Source organism: Amblyraja radiata, chromosome 3 (genome assembly GCF_010909765.2).
Source record: "Amblyraja radiata isolate CabotCenter1 chromosome 3, sAmbRad1.1.pri, whole genome shotgun sequence".
Classification (NCBI taxonomy): Eukaryota; Metazoa; Chordata; class Chondrichthyes; order Rajiformes; family Rajidae; genus Amblyraja; species Amblyraja radiata.
The window spans coordinates 117,277,954-117,297,825 of NC_045958.1; the positions used below are offsets into that span (position 1 = coordinate 117,277,954).

At 39.0% G+C, this 19,872-nt stretch overlaps 1 protein-coding gene across 5 annotated transcripts in view; it reads right to left on the reverse strand.

Annotated features, from left to right (window-relative positions):
• Nucleotides 1–19,872, reverse strand: part of fcho2 (FCH and mu domain containing endocytic adaptor 2) — a 159,854-nt gene that overhangs the window by 104,821 nt on the left and 35,161 nt on the right. For all 5 annotated transcript variants that reach the window (XM_033018685.1, XM_033018684.1, XM_033018686.1 and 2 more), the window contains exons 3-7: nt 9,253–9,327; nt 8,985–9,126; nt 5,634–5,786; nt 4,043–4,147; nt 1,760–1,858 (exon numbers count right to left, since the gene is read on the reverse strand). In XM_033018685.1, coding sequence (XP_032874576.1) covers nt 1,760–1,858; nt 4,043–4,147; nt 5,634–5,786; nt 8,985–9,126; nt 9,253–9,327 — 574 coding nt within the window. The remainder of the gene's footprint in view (nt 1–1,759; nt 1,859–4,042; nt 4,148–5,633; nt 5,787–8,984; nt 9,127–9,252; nt 9,328–19,872) is intronic.

Consider the following 19,872-nt stretch of genomic DNA (forward strand, 5'->3'; position numbering starts at 1 on the left):
AACTTCATGTAAGACTTCGTCAAATTTACAGATTTGCAACTTTGTACGTGGTCCAATAAATTGGTTGAAAACTAAGACGTGTTTGTATCTCTTAGACCACATATGCAGAAGTGGGGTGATATTGTGTAGGATTGATATTAGGATCCAGCTATTTCTCAGACCAAAGTGGGAGCAGCAGAAGAATTAGTGAAAGCTGTTCAATAGCTACAGATCAAGTTAAACACCATTAGAATTGATCAACTCAAAATTAAACAATATGAATCACTTCACATGAATGGGAAAAATACATAACATGCATGAAATAAAGCAGAACAGGCAACGTATAATGTATTAAGACAGTACAGCGCAGGAACAGTCCTTCAGACCACGATGTCTATACCAAATGCCAAATTAACCTAATGCCTTCTACCTGTACATGGTCCATATGCCTCCAGTACCTGCATATTCATGTGCCTATATAAATTGTCTTAAATGCCGCTCTCGTATCTGCTTCCACCACCACCATGTTCCAGCAGGCAGCATGTTCCAGCACCTAAAAATCCCCATATTAAAAAAAATTGCCTTGCACGCTCCTTTAAACGTTCACTCCTGAACTTAAACTAATGCTGTCTACCATTTGACACTTCCACCATGAGAAAAAAGATTCTAACTGTTTATCCCATCTATGCCCCACATAATTTTATAAACTTCTCTCGAGTCTCCCCATCAACCTCCACACTCCAGAGGAAATAATCTAAGTTTGTCTGAATTCTCCTTATAGCTAATACTCTCTAATCCAGACAACATCCAGGAGTACTCTTCCCGTCCTCGCCAAAATCTCCACACCTTCTCTGTAATGTGGCAAGCAGAACGCCATGGAATACTCCAAATGTGACCTCAACGCCCCAACTCATAACAACATGCATGCCATGCACCATCTTTACTATCCCTATCTACTTGTGCTCACAATACTTCAAATGCAGCATAATCAACGTTTTGTAAAGGTTAATAAATATAGAAAATTAAACTACAGAGCAGCAAGTACAGAAAAATAGAATGAAGCAAAATATTGAACTGGAGTCAGAGGATGCCATAATCAAATTGTTCATTTTATGGTCAGACTATCCCTTGACACCCAGACTGGATCTGGTATTCAAGAACGGGTCATTTCTGCAAACAGTATATGTGCAAATACACACTCTCAGCATCAGAGGTCAAGATTGAACTTGTGTCACTGGAATTGAAATGCAGCAGTTCTACAAGCTGCATTACTGTGCTACCCACAGCATTGATTAATTACTGGTTTGCCACAGATAGTTCTGTATTAAATTGTCATTATCTATTTTGAATCAATATTTTAACCAGATGTAAATTAGAACAGATTAGGGCTGGTATCATGTAATTTCTGAAAAAACTAAACACATTTGTGTAAAATTCCTTTTAAAATTTGGATTGAACACATTCAATATTAATATTATGAAACCTATTATTATTATTATTATTATTATCCAATTAGTCTGCCAAGGAAACACATTTGTGTAGTGACTTGGTTCTTCCCAAATCTTTGCTTACAATGTTGGGTGGATACTTACTATGAGCGAACGATATCTTAATTATATGCAGTTGTTACTGTGCAAAAGCACAATTTATAAATGGTTTATTAGACAGAATGTAAATCAAATAGATTTTTCGTGTTCCAAACTTTTTCAGACCATGTAATATTTAAAGCTTGGGATTATTAAAAAAACTGTTCTTTAACTCATTTTCAGTGGTAACCTACCTGACCAATCTGTATATGAGTTTCTTCTATAGATTGTGTGAAACAACTCAATATTTCTTTCATGTGCTTAAGATGAGCTTCTTCAATTTCCTGAAATTTCTGGTGTGAATAAATACAACAATGTTAAAACTTAATTCCATTCACACAATTCCAAGTGCATTAAAGGGCAACAAATATTCGAAAAGCAGCAATAAAAAAATTAAGCAACATCAAATAACACAGCATTTTGACATTTAATTTGACAGTGCCAGAAATCCTGTGATTACAGACTGATTGCAAAAAAAGAGTTTGCAAATAAAAACGCATTTGGTCTAAATCATATTGATGAACAAGCACTGTGGGCCCAGCTTCAACAAGAAAGCAAACACAAATAAAATCAGGATTGTGTCTATGGAAAGTTATTTAATTATTGGCAATGATCCAGAAACCTTGGAGGTAAGCATTAAAGAGCCAATAGTTGAGATACAATGCTTTATCTTAACTGCTCTTTGAACATATTTTATTTACATTCCATATACAGCAACCAAATGATTTGGCAATCAACTATTTGTGAATGGTCAGACATGGATAGGTGATAGTAGATGATATTGTAGTGACTGGTAACTACAGATAATCTTATGGGCTTTAAAGTGTGATACGGTCCAATATTAAAAAATATTCTGCACAGCATATTAAAATAATTAAAAACAGTAGTATAAAGAGCAAAAATTGAATTCATGATGCAGATAAAAAATACCAATTCATGATGCAGATAACTGCAGACAAATACAAGGAATTTTGTGTTAAATAGAAAGTACCATCACTCACCAACGTCTATCCTCACTATTTTCTCAACCTCTTACATACCTTCTAAAAGCCCATATGTATGCTTCAGAAAAAGAAAAAAAAAGATTTTATCCTGGCAACCATTCACGCAGTCCCTTTAAGGGTGGCATTCCTTCCATATTGGCAAATCTCTAAAATGATCATTGCAACACCAATGATCCATATTAAAAAAAAACAAATTTAAGGTTATGCTGGCTCTTGAAACTAGGGCATCACTTTTTAACCTGAAGGCACTATGCAATTCCCATAGAAAATCATATCTCGTACTGAACGTCAGACTGCTTGGGTACTGAAATTTCAGCAATAAATAAACTTTAAATTAGCACTAAATAAACCAAAATGTTGATTTATGGAGAAAACGGAAAAGATTATTATTTTTCAATAGTGGTCACCACAAGTAACATGTATGTTCAGATTCAAGCCATTTCTCTTCCAAATAAGAACATCCACATTGCATATTGTTTGCTTGCTCTTCCTTATTTCTCTCTATCCACAATGTTCATCAAATGCAAATTTAATCAGGTGACTGCATTTGTCATTCTTGCTGCATTTTCCTACAGACATTGTTCATCTTACCTCTTCAAATACCTACTCAGTTTATGCTATTCTTTGTAAAATACATCTTACCAGGACTCATCTACAGTTCATGCATTTGGTATAGGAGGCTTGCACAAGGCTTTCAGTATTGCGGCTAGATTAGCAGTAACCTGGATTTCTAAACTGCTTTTATTCCATCAATGATTTAGTGAAATTAGTAGCTATAGATTTCAAAACAAAATGATTTAAACTAATTGCCATTGATTATGTCATAAACCAAACTCACATTGTGTGGATCAATATAATTCAGTAATGTATATGAAATGTACCATTATCTTGACTGAAGAGCAGTTGGATATGCCCATTTATGTATCCTCCTTCACTTTATTAATGTTGCAGCTAGCTTATTATATGAAAAATGTGAATCTGTGGAATTCTCTGCCACGGAAGGTAGTTGAGGCCAGTCCATTGGCTAGATTTAAGAGGGAGTTAGATGTGGCCCTTGTGGCTAAAGGGATCAGGGGGTATGGAGAGAAGGCAGGTATGGGATATTGATCTGGATGATCAGCCATGATCATATTGAATGGAGGTGCAGGCTCGAAGGGCCGAATGGCCTACTCCTGCACCTATTTTCTATGTCTGCATGATAAGAACCTGACACAAAAACCTCACCATTTCTTTCACCTTACAGACAGAAAATCGTCGATTGTGCATGCAATTTTTTTAATTATACGCCCGCAGTACACATTCATTTTCACTGCAACATTAATATTCTGCCTCCCTCCATATTCATTATTGAATGTATATAGAAAATAATAATGCTGTTTATATTTATGTACATGAACACATATAGGTGGAAAAAAAAGAACACTATGCCCGAACCACCTAAAATGTACCAATTATCAGTCATCAAATACATACCCTTGAGGTTTCTGTTAATTTTTGTTCAAAATCTGTTCTGGCCACTGCATATTTTTCCACATATAATTTATAGGTTTCTGTAGCTTTTTTAGATTTGACAATTGCCTAAACAGAAGACAAAATGCAAAACAAATTGATGTACTATTTTGATCAGAACAGGGAATTATTTCCATAAGGAGCACAGAACTAGGACATAGACTGTGAAATACCATATGTCAAATCAGATCTCTTAAAAAAAACTATTAGCCCATTATAAAACGAGTCTGTTTAGCTAACTACATTATATAATACTCTTTTTTCTTTTCTGACTGATGATTTATTTCTATCAGGGCTTATTTACACTATAAAAGGATCGATTGTAATCATGTATTGTCTTTCTGCTGACTGGTTAGCATGCAACAAAAGCTTTTTACTCTACCTCGGTACACAAGATAATAAACTAAACTGAACTGAACTATCTCTAGTTCATGCATTTTGTACAGACTGGTCCACATACCAATCTGGTATCATCTGGTACACAGAAAGCTTTCATTATTATAAATAAATTATGTCATCTTTAAATCACAACCTTTCCTTTTCCTCCCTGAAAATATGTCCAACATATATCTAAGCTCCATGCAAAATTGGTGGTGACATAAATAGTGAGGAGGATAGTCTCAAACTCCAGAATGATATTGATCAGCTGGTAAATGTTACATGAAAAGGCAGAGGGAATTTATCCCTGATAAGTGCAGAGTGCTTGCATTTTAGTTGGTCAATTAAGAGTAGGACATATACTGTGAATGGTAGGACCTCCGGGAGTATCGAGGAACAGAAGGACTTTAGTATACGTCCAATATCCCAGCACAGCTAAATAGGATATTAAAGAGGGCATGGAGGATACTAACCTTATTTAACCAGAGCGCAGTGTAAAAAATAAATCAGGGAAGTTATGGTATAGCTTTCTAAAAAAATTGGTAAGAGTGCATTTGGAATATTATGTGCAGCTTTGCTCTGTAGTGAGATTTACAACAAATTTACCTGGGATTGAGAGTTTCAGTTATAAGGAGAGACTGGATCGGCTAAGTTTGTTTTCCTTTGTGTAGAGAAGGCTGATGGGAGGCCTAATAGAGGTATACAACTCAGGAGATCCTTTAGCATTTGATTTTCAATTATACGGAGTAACTATACGAGATGATTAAATGTACTGACTAAAATTTGAACAATATGGTTTTTGTTATCAGCTCTGTGTCTTGGTTTTGACTCAATTACATCGTTCCTGCCTCAGCTTGTTGGGCAATATAATATGTTAGCCTTGGTACTAGCTCAACTAGCCATAATTCATTAGCAAGCTATTACACTTGGTGCCACAACATGTCTGCGCCTGCAAGTGTAAATATGCAAAAAGAATTTCACTGTGCAGTTGCACACGACAAATAAATCACTAAATTGCCGGATAATTTACAATACTAATAAAAGCATATATATTAATTTACCCATGTTTTTAGAAATCAGTCCTCTATTGACATTTCAACTCAGGAATTCCAGTTCAGCAGGAGAAAATTAGGGGTAATAATTTAAATTTAAAAGCTAAATAGATTTAAAAACAAACCTTTTCTATTTCTTTCTGTGTTGCTCCTTCCTTTTTTAACTTTTCGTACTCAAAACATTTGGCACTGTAATTTTCCTTAGATTTTTGCAATGTTTGAGTGATACTCTGAATATTCTGTACAGCATCCAAAGTGCTTGACACCTCTTCCTTTGTCTATAATTGAAAATAATTGATTAACCACATCTTGAAGCAGCAGTGACTCAACAAAATGTAATCCATGAACCCATTCTAACTGTAGTCTTCAATTAAGTTTCACTGAAGAGTTTCAACCAGAGAAAATGGTTGTGAGACTTTTAATCACTAACCGATATGTTTCAGAGCACTTTTGAATAATTTAATGATCAAATTAAGAACACAAGTCAGCATGGAGCACTCCCAAGGTCATAAAATGCTAGAATTGTGGTTTTGTGAGATTAAAAAAATCATCTTTCCTCAACTTGTCACCAGTGAAGGTCATGTATATTGTACATTAGATGGACTGGATTCACACTTAATTGGAGAACAAATCAGCTTTTGGAGGAGCGAAACCGTTGATGTGACTTTCCCTCTCTGTAGTTATTTCAATTGAATTTGTCTCCCATCTTGTAACTGTGGCCATCTTCATCATTTCCAAGGTCTCCTGGCATGTACTTCGTTTCCCTGTCGTGGGGGGGGCAAGGCTGTGAATTTGTGAGTCATGTAGCCCTCCTATGAGTTATAGAACTTTAGCAATGGTACCATCTGACCCCCAATGTTGCTTTTCTGTTGATATATGGCTTTATCAACTTCTTGTCAGTCTAGGTGGCAGTGAGATTGGACTGAGCACTAATGACAAGAACAGATTCACAGTTGAGATGTTCTGCAACATACTTTTTCCAATGGGTGCTAGATACATAAGATAAATACTCCGCTCGTGGCTTTCAGCAGGCTGGACCTTTGATTATTTGGATGATTGACTGTTTAGAAAATACAAAAAGTTTGCACATATCATGATTATCAGTTGGCTGCTGCATATCCTGTGCTCATTCCACCACAATCGGCTCATGGGTTTTCAATATAGCCCTGGTCTTCAAATGACTGTGCAGGTATTTATTTTTCCTTTGAGATATGCGAGTTTACAGTTCAAAGGTGTCCTCCATGTGCATTTAATTGGCTCCTGCCTCCTGCATTGGTTCATTAATTTCATCAAACTTTAATTTTTTGTTAAGCATTCATCCTATAAATTAGCTCCAGCTGGAAGCTTGTTGGATGCGAGGTTCAGCGTTGTTAGTTTATGAATAATGCTAAGGTAGTAAGGCAGCTGTGCCTGCACTGAGATTAATTTGCTGAAGACTTGTTGATTATGATCACTGCATGCAGACCATGGTGACATTTTAGAAGTTCAGTACTATAATGTGGATCAAAAACAGCAATGATTCTAACACCAAACCCTATACATTAATTTGCATGATTGGAAATAAAATATAATCAAAGACAGTGAAGGCACTGAATTCCAACTACCTTTCAATTGGCATGCAGCCTGAGGAATATTATCAAGCATAAAGCTGTACCAATTTAAAACTTATATTTGGCACCAAAACTATCTTTGTTGCGCTTATACCTGCAATAAACTGGAAATAGCCAAAGAATATTATATTTTGAAATCTTAAAATGTAATTTCTACCCACATGCAGATTGTTCCCTTTTAGTTAGATAATACACTCCTTGGGCTACATACTCAAATGTAATAATTTATTACAATTACTAGTATCTTTCACATCTGAACTTCACAGCATATTTTAGTTTTTTTTGTCAGTCTGAGAGATGACTTTGTTGATTTACTTTTGTGCAAGCAAAATAATTAATCACTTTATTTTAAATTAAATATTGCAGAGAAAGAGCCATCAGCCCTTCTTGTAAATAATAAAGGAAATCTGTAGAGCTTCATGTTCTCCTCAGGTTACGACAATGTTCCACTCCTGAGAACTCTTCAATACCCGAACAATTCGCAAGATGGAAATGTGGTCGCCTTGGCCAACCAAGGGCAAGATGTAGTTAAAACCAGGATGTTTAACTCTACCATTCAGAAACAGATGCTACAAACATTGAAGAAGATGCCTGCAGCCCCGCATCAGGCGGAAAATCCATCACAATCTCCCAAACGCTCACTCGTATGTACAAGCTGCACATAAATTGGACGTTCAAAGCCCGGGGAGGTTCGAAATGGAAATTGAGCAGGAAACGATTCTAATTATATACCTCTATAATAGTCATTAGATACTTGAATGTTCTCTTTCTTTGCTGCAAAGTTTTGTGATATTGGAAAATATATTAACACCATGCATCTTATATCCCATTGTGTTTTGTTCAAGTCTGTTATATTCTCAAAGAATTCAATATAGTTTGTTATGCAAACCTATTTCTTTTGAAATCAAGGATGGATATTTCTGTTTCTCTGTACCTAGTTGCATTCCATGTTAATTGGAGACTAAACATTTCAAATCTCATATGTCCGAAACTAAATCTCATGTTAAATTGAATTTCCACCTGGCAGGCCAACGTAATGGTAATCCTCAACGATAGGAACTTCAACTTCTTGATTTCAAGGATGGATTTGTGAGATCTTAGGTAACTTAGGTAAGGCCAGGTTGATTTGGACAAGACAAGGATGATTATTGTCTAGAAAGCAATAGGTTGGAAAAGGGCGAGGTGCAGTGACCTTGCACAGTCGTCGCTGGAAGTAAGAATGCAGGTGCAGTATGCTATTGACGTGGCACATTCTATGTTGTCCGTCATAGGAAGGTTCAAGTGTAGGAGCAGGAATGTCATGCTACAAGGCCTTGGTGAGATTGCACCTTGAGTGTTATGTGTATTTTGATCTCCTTATCTTAGGATGTTCCTGCTATGGAGTGAATTCAGCAAAGGTTACTCAGAATGATTCTTGCTTTTTCTGAGAGGTGGCTACAAAGATATTATATTACACTCTTACTCCTCATCAAAACCTGATAAACAGGTTGCTTGTTAGTTGATGGGATACTGCTGGTATAAACTGGCTGTTTTTGGATACTCAGCAAACAATGCACTTCAAAACGTATTCAAAATTTGAATTATGAAGCATTTGCATTACAGAGCACTATATATGTAGCAATATTTATTAGTTTAAGTGCAGACAAATGATTGATCTAATTACATTTTCAACATGGAAATATTTGGATGATTGACTTGAATAGATGCTTGACAAAAATTAATGCAAAAATATATAATTACTATAATTCTTCTCAGGTTGGATACTAAATAAGGCATATATATTTATTGATGAAAATATTGTTTCTAAATTTCAATCCAAAATCATTTTGTGATAATGGATACCTAATTTACCAAATATCTTCTTACCTTTTTATGTGCCTTGGTCTGTTCATCTCCATATTTCTGTACTTCTTTAATTAATTCTTGTAATTTTCGTACAAGATCTAAATGGCTACTGGCTAGTTTCTCCGTTGACAATTTTAAAACATCCCATACTGGTGCAAATGTTCTGAAGGAGTACATATTGTAAAGTAATAAAACATGGTGGAAGTAGGAAAAGGAATCAAAAAAGATAATTTCAAAATATCTAACTCCACAACATTTTAAAATGTCACTATACATCTGAGAGACTTACCCCAACTGGCTGTTATTGCTTGTTGTTTTGGCTAATTTGGTCATGGACCTTGAATAAGTATCTTCTATTGTGACACTGTTTGGGGGATAAAAACCCAATGTAATGCTTCTTCAAATGCAAAATATCTTAACAAATCTCATCTAAAATAATCTCTTGACCATTACTATGACTTGATTTTCATAATCTAGATTTGAATTAATTTTACATTTTTGTTATTAAATGTTAACAATTTTTTCACTAGTGCTTTTATATTTTACTTGTTTCCACACCTTTTTTACATTTACACGTTAACACACCTAGAAATTTGATAATAGAATGGAGGAAGATGCAATGTGCCAAAGGCACAGGAGGAAAGTTTGTTGCCAATAACAATAATTGGATTGACATTGCCCAATATGGCACAGGAGAAATTTGTTGTATAAATCATTTGAGGAGTCACATATCTGTGGTTGTGACTAATATAACTGATTGGATGTGCATAAATGAGGTGTTAGTGAGAGAAGCGATTTTAGAACATTGGGAATCTTTTCAAGCGATGGTTGGGGGATAGAAGTAGGCCATTGTCAAAGTCCAAACCAAATCATGCACCAGTCTCATACCGAGTATTTCTAAAGAAATTGAGGTGTGACACACAAGCTGCTAGATAACTTGCGGTGAGTTAAGGCAGAGATAGATAGATTCTTGATTAGTACAGCTGTGGGGTTATGGGGAGAAGGCAGGAGAATGGGGTTAGGAGGGAGAGATAGATCAGCCATGATTGAATGGCGGAATGGACTTGATGGGCCGAATGGCCTCAATCTACCCCTATTCCTTCGGACACGAGTAGTATTTCTCCAAATGAGGTTGTGTTTTGAACTATAAGAATGGAGTACGTGTAAGAAGGAACTGCAGATGCTGGTTTAAACCGAAGATAGACACATATAATTGGAGTAACAGTACTAAGTGGGAACGTTTGAATGATGCACTTTAATAATATAAACATTTATTTTAAATAGTGAGAAACTGGTAAGAATCTGGATGCACGGTTCATGATGTGTTGTTTTTTATCATTAACATTTCAGATAAAGGCTTGGTACATTACGGTATGAGTTGGTGATGAGAGAACAAAAATCTAGATTCTTGGATAATGAGATAAGACAGAAAACATAATGAAAAACAACTTATAGTAGTGAATTCCTCATATTATGGAATCCACATTGACTTATTAGTCACCTCAGAATCCACAGAAAATATTTTTTTATGGGATTTAAGGGGAAAGGATTTTTACACAACGAGGGTGATTGATATCTGGAACTCTCTGCCAGAGCTCGTAGTGTAATATACAATCACTCTTTTTAAGAGACATTTAGACTTAAATTAAAGGCACAATAAGATTTGGACCTAAAGCGGGCAAACTAGATTTTTGTAGATGTGGTGAGCTGACGGGCTTGTTTCCATGTTGTATAACTGTGATCAGAGAGGAAGAATAGTCACCCTCAATCTAGGGCAACCATCTACCATTAAGACACGACATTTTTCAAACCAGAATCAGGCTAAATTCAATATGTCAATAGGAAAAATGAAACAAACAAAAAACATGAAAACAAAATGTGCGTCAATATCAATCCGAAAAAATGTCCTATTATCATGTAAATAGTAAGCATTTCGTAAGAGGCGGGTAACCACCATATATCAGTATTTACCAAGGGAGAGTATACTGGCAGAATGACAAAGGAGATTGTGAATACGTGAAAATTGCTAGCAACAGAATTTCTTGTAACCACTAACGTTTCATGTCAGAAAATCAACAGTTCTCCCAGGTGAGACAGAGGTTCACATGCACATCTTCTAACCCCATCCACTGCATCTGGTGTTCCTAATATGGTCTCCTTTACATCAGCGAGTCCAAGCAAAGACTCGGTGAATGTTTCGCCGAACACTTGTCCCTTCTCTGGCTTCACAATTTGCAACCCTTCTGTCCTCATCTCACATCTTTTGTCTTTTCATTTCTGGCCTTTGTCCAACCATCTGCAAAATCAACCACCCCTCCCCCAACCTCACCTGTATTCATCAATCATTTGCCAGGCTTCGTCTTGTCCCTCCTCTTTTCCAGCTTTCTTCCCCACCCCCCTCCACCACAATCAATCTAAAGGAGGGTCCCGGCCTAAAAACGTCACCTATTCCTTTTCTCCAGAGGTGCTGCCTGAATTGCTGAGATACTTCACCATTTTGTGTCTATCTTCAGTATAAACCATTATTCCCAGTTCCTGCCTGCCCATCATCTATCCATGTTCTCCTGAGATGAACCTGATACATTGAGTTACTCCAGAATTTTGCATCTTTTTTTGGAAACTGGGATCTGCAATTCCTTGTTTCTGCAATCAACAGATGTTGTTGTTTTTAAGTACAATATTTCACATTTACCACTAGGTGGCAATAAGACAAATGGAATCAGTGAGATAGAGTAAACCTTTGGTCAGGATGAGTAATTTTTACTAACTCCACAAACGGATAACAGGAGAAACACAAATATCCAAGAAACTCAAACGGGGGGGGGGGGGGGGGGGGGGGGGGGAACACACTTAAAAAGAGACTTATTTAAAATGAGTAATTCAATGTCAAATTAAGTAGAAAGACTCAAGAGAAGAAAAGAACGACTGAGGCACAAGATTAATGCCTATATGTAGGCATACAGAAAGACGTACATACAGAAAATAAGTTATTGACCAGGATGGACCATGAAACTTACAAATTACAATTATTCTTTTTTATTTGCAAATTATAAGTAGTTACCTACCTGGACATACTGATGTCTACCTGGACATACTGCATGCAAACTGCAAATTTCTCAACAATTAGTTCCGTGCATCATTTTCAAAATAACATGACAAACATTTTAAAAGAAAATCGTCATTCAAAATGTTGTAACCTTGTACAGATGATTCAAGCGTTACAAAGAAACGGCATTCCTAGGAAAACCATCTGCATTGTGATTTTCCATATGACCTCTTTTCCTATTGAATCCCATGTTATAAGTGGAGATGCATTCTTTCAGGATGTTTTTCCGTCCTATCAAGCCACATTATCGGCAATGATAAAGTGACCCACTGCTATTATTTAACACATGAGGCCCACATTAGACTCAGGAAATAGACAAGGCCAAAAAATTAGGAAAGGGTTAGGAAGTGGGCATATCAGGGAAAAGGTTGGAATTTGAGAATCAGGATTCATGGGAGAAATATGGTGTTGAAGTAGTTCAGGGGGTAACAGGTTAAAGTCTTTGGGGGAAGTCACCATACTTCCTCAAGGCCAAAGGATTACTTTATGCAGGGACAGCTACCGTGGCTTCCCACAATGCAGCGCATCAGAGAAAGTAGAATGCAGTAATATCGCACTCTGAAACGTCTGTGCACATGCCCTTGGATTGGAGAGGGAGTGGCAAAGGAGGGACTCAACTGCGATCATCATCCCATTCAAAATTGTTTCCTTTGCATCTTGTGTTTATTTATTTGTATTTTTCTCCACAAGTTCCATAAGAGCGAATTTGTTCTGTACTACAAATTTTTGGGTAGTGATTTGCAAATTTCTGTTGCCCAAACCTGTTATACAGGGGTTGCCTGTATTTGTTCTATCATAGATTAAGTCAATGAAGGGCTTTTACATCCAAACGCAAAGATTCTGAATGGTATATCGGAGTCTTAGAAATCAGAACCTTTGCCCAGCAGGTCAGCACAGACATCAGTCACCCATTTGCACTTACGTACCAAATTTCAGTCTCACAATCGCATTTCCTTCTACCCTGACCTTCGTGCATCTTTCATTTCTTTCAGTTCTTTCTTTCAATAAAGGCTACTTTGACTTTGACTTTCTTTCACCTGCCTTTCGTTTTCTAGGTTCATAAACTTCACAACTACTTTTTAAAGCCTACTTTATAACTAAACCTTTCAATCACCGCTCCTGAGATCATTGCCGATTTACGTAATTTTACTTTTTAAAAATGGCATATAAAAGTAAGTTTTTATTGATGCGTTTCCTTTCTAAACAAAGTGACAACTGCCTCTATACCAGCCTCCTGAGGCAGATAATTCCATAGACTCACAGCTCTCTGTGAGAAAAGGTTTCCTCTTCTCCGTTCTAAATGGCTTACCCCTTATTCTTAAACTGTGGCCCCTGGTTCTGGACTCCCCCAACATCAGGAACATGTTTCCTGTCTCTAGCGTGTCCAAACCCTTAACAATCTTATATGTTTCAATAAGATCACCTCTCATCCTTCTAAACTCCAGAGTGTACAAGTCCAGCCGCTCCATTCTCTCAGCATATGACAGTCCCGCCATCCCGGGAATTTACCTTGTAAACCTACGCTGCACTCCCTAAATAGCAAAAATGTCCTTCTCAAATTAGGGGACCAAAACTGTACACAATACTCCAGGTGTGGTCTCACTAGGGCTCTGTACAACTGCAGAAGGACCTCTTTGCTCCTAGACTCGATTCCTCCTGTTATAAAGGCCAACATGCCATTCGCTTTCTTCACTGCCTGCTCTACCTGCATGCTTACTTTCATTGACTGATGACCCCCAGATCCCGTTGTACTTCCCCTTTTCCCAACGACGCCATTTATATAGTAATCTGCCTTCCTGTTTTTGATACCAAAGTGGATAACCTCGCATTTATCCACATGAAACGTCATCTGCCATGCATCTGCCCACTCCCCCAACCTGTCCAAGTCATCCTGCATTCTCATAGCATCCTCCTCACAGTTCACACTGACACCCAGCTTTATGTCATCTGCAAATTTGCTAATGTTACTTTGAATCCCTTCATCCAAATCATTGATGTATATTGTAAATAACTGCAGTCCCAGCACCGAGCCTTGCGTTACCCCACTAGTCACTGCCTGCCATTCTGAAAGGGACCCCTTAATCCCTACTCTTTGTTTCCTGTCTGCCAACCAATTTTCTCTCCATTTCAGCACCATACCCCCAATACCATGTGCCCTAATTTTGCCCACTAATCTCCTATGTGGGACCTTATCAAATGCAAAAAATAATAGGCACATGCCTCGGAAGATAAGACACAAAATTAGAAAATTCCACATTCATTAACACCATAATTCCAATCAAATTAATAGAAAATTGAACATAGAACAGTACAGCAAAGGAAAAGGCCATTCAACACATGGTGTCTGTGCCAAACATGATGCCGATACCAAATCTTATCTGCCTGTGCATAATCCATATCAAGTCAAGTCAAGAGAGTTTATTGTCATGTGTCCCATATAGGACATCGAAATTCTTGCTTGCTGCAGCACAACAGAATATTGAGGGCATAAATACAGATCAGATCAGTGTGTCCATATACCATAGAATAGATATATATACACACACACACATAAATAAACAGATAAAGTACAATTATAGTTCAGTTTGTTTGAAGTTGTGTTTAATAGTCTGATGGCTGTGGGGAAGCAGCTGTCCCTGAACCTCGATGTTGCAGATTTCAGGCTCCTGTACCTTCTAGCTGAAGGCAGCGGAGAGATGAGTGTGTGGCCAGTATGGTGTGGGCCCCTGATGATGCTGGCAGCCTTTTTGTGTCAGCGACTGCGATACATCCCCTCGATGGTAGGGAGGTCAGAGCCAATGATTGACAGGGCAGTGTTTACAACTCTTTGCAGCCATTTCCGCTCCTGGACGCTCAGGTTGCCGTACCAAGCCACGATGCAACCCTACTGTGCACCTGTAGAAGTTCTCCTTGACATACCGACTCTCCGTAATCTTCTCAGGAAGTAAAGGCGCTGATGTGCTTTCTTTATGATTGCATCAGTGTTCTGGATCTAGGAGAGATCTTCGGAAATATGCACGCTCAGGAATTTGAAGTTCTTGACCCTTTCCACCATCGACCCGTTTATATAAACGGGACTGTGGGTCCCCATCCTACCCCTTCCAAAGTCCACAATCAGTTCCTTAGTTTTGCTGCTGTTGAGAGCCAGGTTATTGTGCTGGCACCATTTGGTCAATCGGTCAATCTCACTTCTATACTCTGACTCGTCACCATCAGTGATACGTCCGCAACAGTGGTGTCGTCGGCGAACTTGATGATGGAGTTCGCACTATGTTCAGTAGGGAACTGAGCACGTAGAGTACAGCAGGGGGCTGAGCACGCAGGCTTGAGGTGCTCCCGTGCTGATTTTGTTATCGAGGATGACACATTTCCACCAATGCGGACAGACTGTGGTCTGTGAATGAGGAAGTTGAGGATCCAATTGCAGACGGATGCGCAGAGATCCAAATCTGAGAGTTTGGTAACCAGCTTGGAGGTGATGATTGTATTAAAGGCCGAGCTGTAGTCAATGAATAACAGCCTGACATATGAGTTTTTGTTGTCCAAGTGGTACAGAGCGGAGTGGAGAGCCAGTGAGATCGCATCCACCGTTGATCTGTAGTGACGGTAAGTGAAATACAGTGGGTCCAAGTTTTTGTCGAGGTACGAGTTGATTTGCGCCATGATCAGCCTCTCAAAGCACTTCACCACAGATGTTAGTGCCATTGGTCGATAGTCATTGATGCATGTCAAATTGCACTTCTTGGGCACCGGTATTATTGATGCCCTTTTAAAACAGGTGGGAACCTCAGACTTCAGAAGTGAGAGGTTGAAAATGTCCATAAAACCTCCAGCCAGTTGGTCCACACAGGCTTTTAAAATACGCCCGAGCATACCATCAGGTCCAGGCGCTTTCCGAAGGTTCACCCCTCTGAAGGATCTTCTGACGTCGGCCTCTGTGACTGTGACCGAAATACCATCATGGCAAATGGGGGCTCAGGAACGCACATCAGTGTTCTCCCTATCAAAGCGTGCGTAAAAGTTCAAGTTCAAGTTCAAGTGAGTTCAAGTGAGTTTATTGTCATGTGTCCCTGTATAGGACAATGAAATTCTTGCTTTGCTTCAGCACACAGAACATAGTAGGCATTTACTACAAAACAGATAAGTGTGTCCATATACCATGATATAAATATATACACACATGAATAAATAAACTGATAAAGTGCAAATAACAGAAAATGGGTTATTAATAATCAGAGTTTTGTCCGAGCCAGGTTTAATAGCCTGATGGCTGTGGGGAAGTAGCTATTCCAGAACCTGGTTGTTGCAGTCTTCAGGCTCCTATACCTTCTACCTGAAAGTAGCAGGGAGATGAGTGTGTGGCCAGGAAGGTGTGGGTCTTTGATGACACTGCCAGCCTTTTTGAGGCAGCGACAGCAATAAATCCCCTCGATGGAAGGTCAGAGCCGATGATGGACTGGGCAATGTTTACTACTTTTTGTAGTCTTTTCCTCTCCAGGGCGCTCAAATTGCTGAACCAAGCCACGATGCAACTGGTCAGCATGCTCTCTACTGTGCACCTGTAGAAGTTAGAGAGAGTCTTCCTTGACAAACCGACTCTCCGTAATCTTCTCAGGAAGTAGAAGCGCTGATGAGCTTTCTTGATAATTGCATTAGTGTTCTCGGACCAGGAAAGATCTTCAGAGATGTGCACGCCCAGGAATTTGAAGCTCTGGACCCTTTCAACCATCGACCCGTTGATATAAATGGGGGTATGGGTCCCCCTCCTAATCCTTCCAAAGTCCACAATCAGTTCCTTGGTTCATTGAGCTCGTCAGGGAGCGATGCTTCGATGACATTTGAGCTGCCTCCTGATTTGGGCTTGTAGGAGGTGATTGCATTCAAACCTCCATTCATAGTGCATATCCTGTATATTTATATACCTATCCAAAAATTCATCTCCTAACTATTGGAGGTAAGATTTAGCACCCCTGACTGCAACTGAATCCATGGGCCACAGGCAGCAATCAATATGGATAGCTGACAAAACATTCTTCACAATAATTCTCAATACTTGTGCCCCATAAACCTGCGTCCTCAGCCCCTTACTATACTACCTTATGCATTAACGACTACGTAGCCAAATTCTGCCCTAACCATCTACGAGTTTGCAGAAACCACTGTAGTAGGCCGGAACTCCAAAAATGACGAGATGGAATACAGGAAAGAGACAAAGAGCTTAGTAGCTTGGAGTCAAGACAACAACCTCACGACTCAAGTGTTTAATTGGCATATGTACTGAAATAGAACAATGAAAGTCTTTCAGGAGTAAAGAAGTTCTTCTGCAGTTGTGTAGTGCTCTGGTAAGACCACATCTGGAATATTGTGTACAGTTTTGGTCTCCTAATTTGAGGAAGGACATCCTTGTGATTGAGGCAGTGCAGCGTAGGTTCACGAGATTGATCCCTGGGATGGCGGGACTGTCATATGAGGAAAGATAGAAAAGACGAGGCTTGTATTCACTGGAGTTTAGAAGAATGAGGGGGGATCTTATAGAAACATATAAAATTATAAAAGTACTGGACAAGCTAGATGCAGGAAAAATGTTCCCAATGTGGGGCGAGTCCAGAACCAGGGGCCACAGTCTTAGAATAAAGGGGAGGTCATTTAAGACTGAGGTGAGAAAAAAACATTTTCACCCAGAGAGTTGTGAATTTATGGAATTCCTTGCCACAGAGGGCAGTGGAGGCCAAGTCACTGGATGGGTTTAAGAGAGAGTTAGATAGAGCTCTAGGGGCTAGTGGAGTCAAGGGATATGGGGAGAAGGCAGGCACGGGTTATTGATAGGGGACGGTCAGCCATGATCACAATGAATGGAGGTGCTGGCTCGAAGGGCCGAATGGCCTCCTCCTGCATCTATGTTTCTATAGGGCTCTTAAAAATAGCGGAGTCAGGGGATATGGGGAGAAAGCAGGAACGGGGTATGATTGGGGATGATCATCCATGATCATGTTCAATGGCGGTGCTGGCTCGAAGGGCCAAATGGCCTACTCCTGAACCTATTGTCTATTATTGTCTATTGGCTGCAACCTTCCTTCCATTGACAAACTCTACACTGCAAGGGCAGGAAGCGAGCGGGTAAGATCATCTCTGACCCCTCTCACCCTGGCCACAAACTCTTTGAATCACTTCTCCTCTGCCACAGCCAGACATAAAAACAGTTTTTTTCCCCACGAGTAGTAGCTCTACTCAATAACCAAAAATCTGTAGCCTCGTTTTGCTCTGGTATTTTATTTACTTCACATGTTTAATTAATAATGTTTTATTATTAATGTTTAATGTTTTATGTGTCATTCCTAACTGCCACTGTATGTCGTTGTCACTTGCGGGCGGAACACCAAGGCAAATTCCTTGTATGTAAATACTTGGCCAAGAAACGTATTCATTCATAAACTTATTAATTCATTCAATTTTTCCAATAGCGATAATGTCATTAGCAAATTTAAAGATGGAATTAGAACCAGCTCCACAGTCATGGGTTTTCAAGGAATAAGTGTTGTTGCCAATTCGTACCATTTGTGGTCTGTTGATGAGGAAGTTGAGGATCCAGTTGCAGAGGGATGCTCAGAGAACTAGTTCCCCGAGCTTGGTAACATGTTTGGAGGGGATGATGATGTTGAACGCCGAGCTGTAGTCTATGAACAACAGCCTGGCATATGTGTTTGTATTGTCCAAGTGGTCCAGTGCAGTGGAAAGTCAACGAGATCTCAATGTCCTCTTTTTGAATGTCTGCTAAATGAAGGTATGGGTCATCATCTTAATGAACAGAGGTGGAGTACATGTCCAAGCCGCATTAAGGGTGCTGAAGTGGAAATAGTCAAGAACTTCAAGTTCTGAGGTGAAAATGTCAGCAACAATTTGGTCTGGTAGAATCATATCGACGATAGGGCCAAGAAAGCACACAATTACTCTACTTCCTCAGGAGACTAAAGAAATTCAGCATATCCTCAATGTCTCTTACTAATTTCCACAGGTGCACCACAGAAAACATCCTTTCTGCACATAATCGCACATAATCACAGCTTGGCATAGCAAATGCTCTGACCAAGATCACAAGAACTTGTGGCTCAATTATCACACCAGTTAACACCATAGTGTCTACCGTAACTTAAAATCAAACGCTGTGGACAGAGATGGCATCACTATAACAAATTGTATTAATATAGTACTTTTATCATGGGACAACATCCCCAAAGTGCTTTGCACAACAATATCAAACAAAGCTTGACCGGTAAATAAGTCTCTTGGGAGTAGCCTCTGTATTATAGACCAGTTAGCTTGACATCGGTGGTGGAGAAGGTGCTGGAGTCAATTATAAAAGATGAAATAGCGGCATATTTGTATAGCAGTAGCAGGATCGGTCCGAGCCAGCATGGATTTACGAAGGGGAAATCATGCTTGACTAATCTTCTGGAATTTCTTGAGGATGTAACTAGGAAAATGGACAAGGGAGAGCCAGTGGATGTAGTGTAATCATGCTTGACTAATCTTCTAGAATTTTTTGAGGATGTAACTAGGAAAATGGGCAAGGGAGAGCCAGTGGATGTAGTGTACCTGAACTTTCAGAGAGCATTTGATAAGGTCCCACATAGGAGATTAGTGGGTAAATTTAGAGTACATGGTATTGGGGGTAGGGTGCTGACATGGATAGAAAATTGGTTGGAAGACAGGAAACAAAGAGTAGGGATTAACGGGTCCCTTTCAGAATGGCAGGCAGTGACTAGCAGGGTACCACAAGGCTCGCTATTTACAATATATATTAAA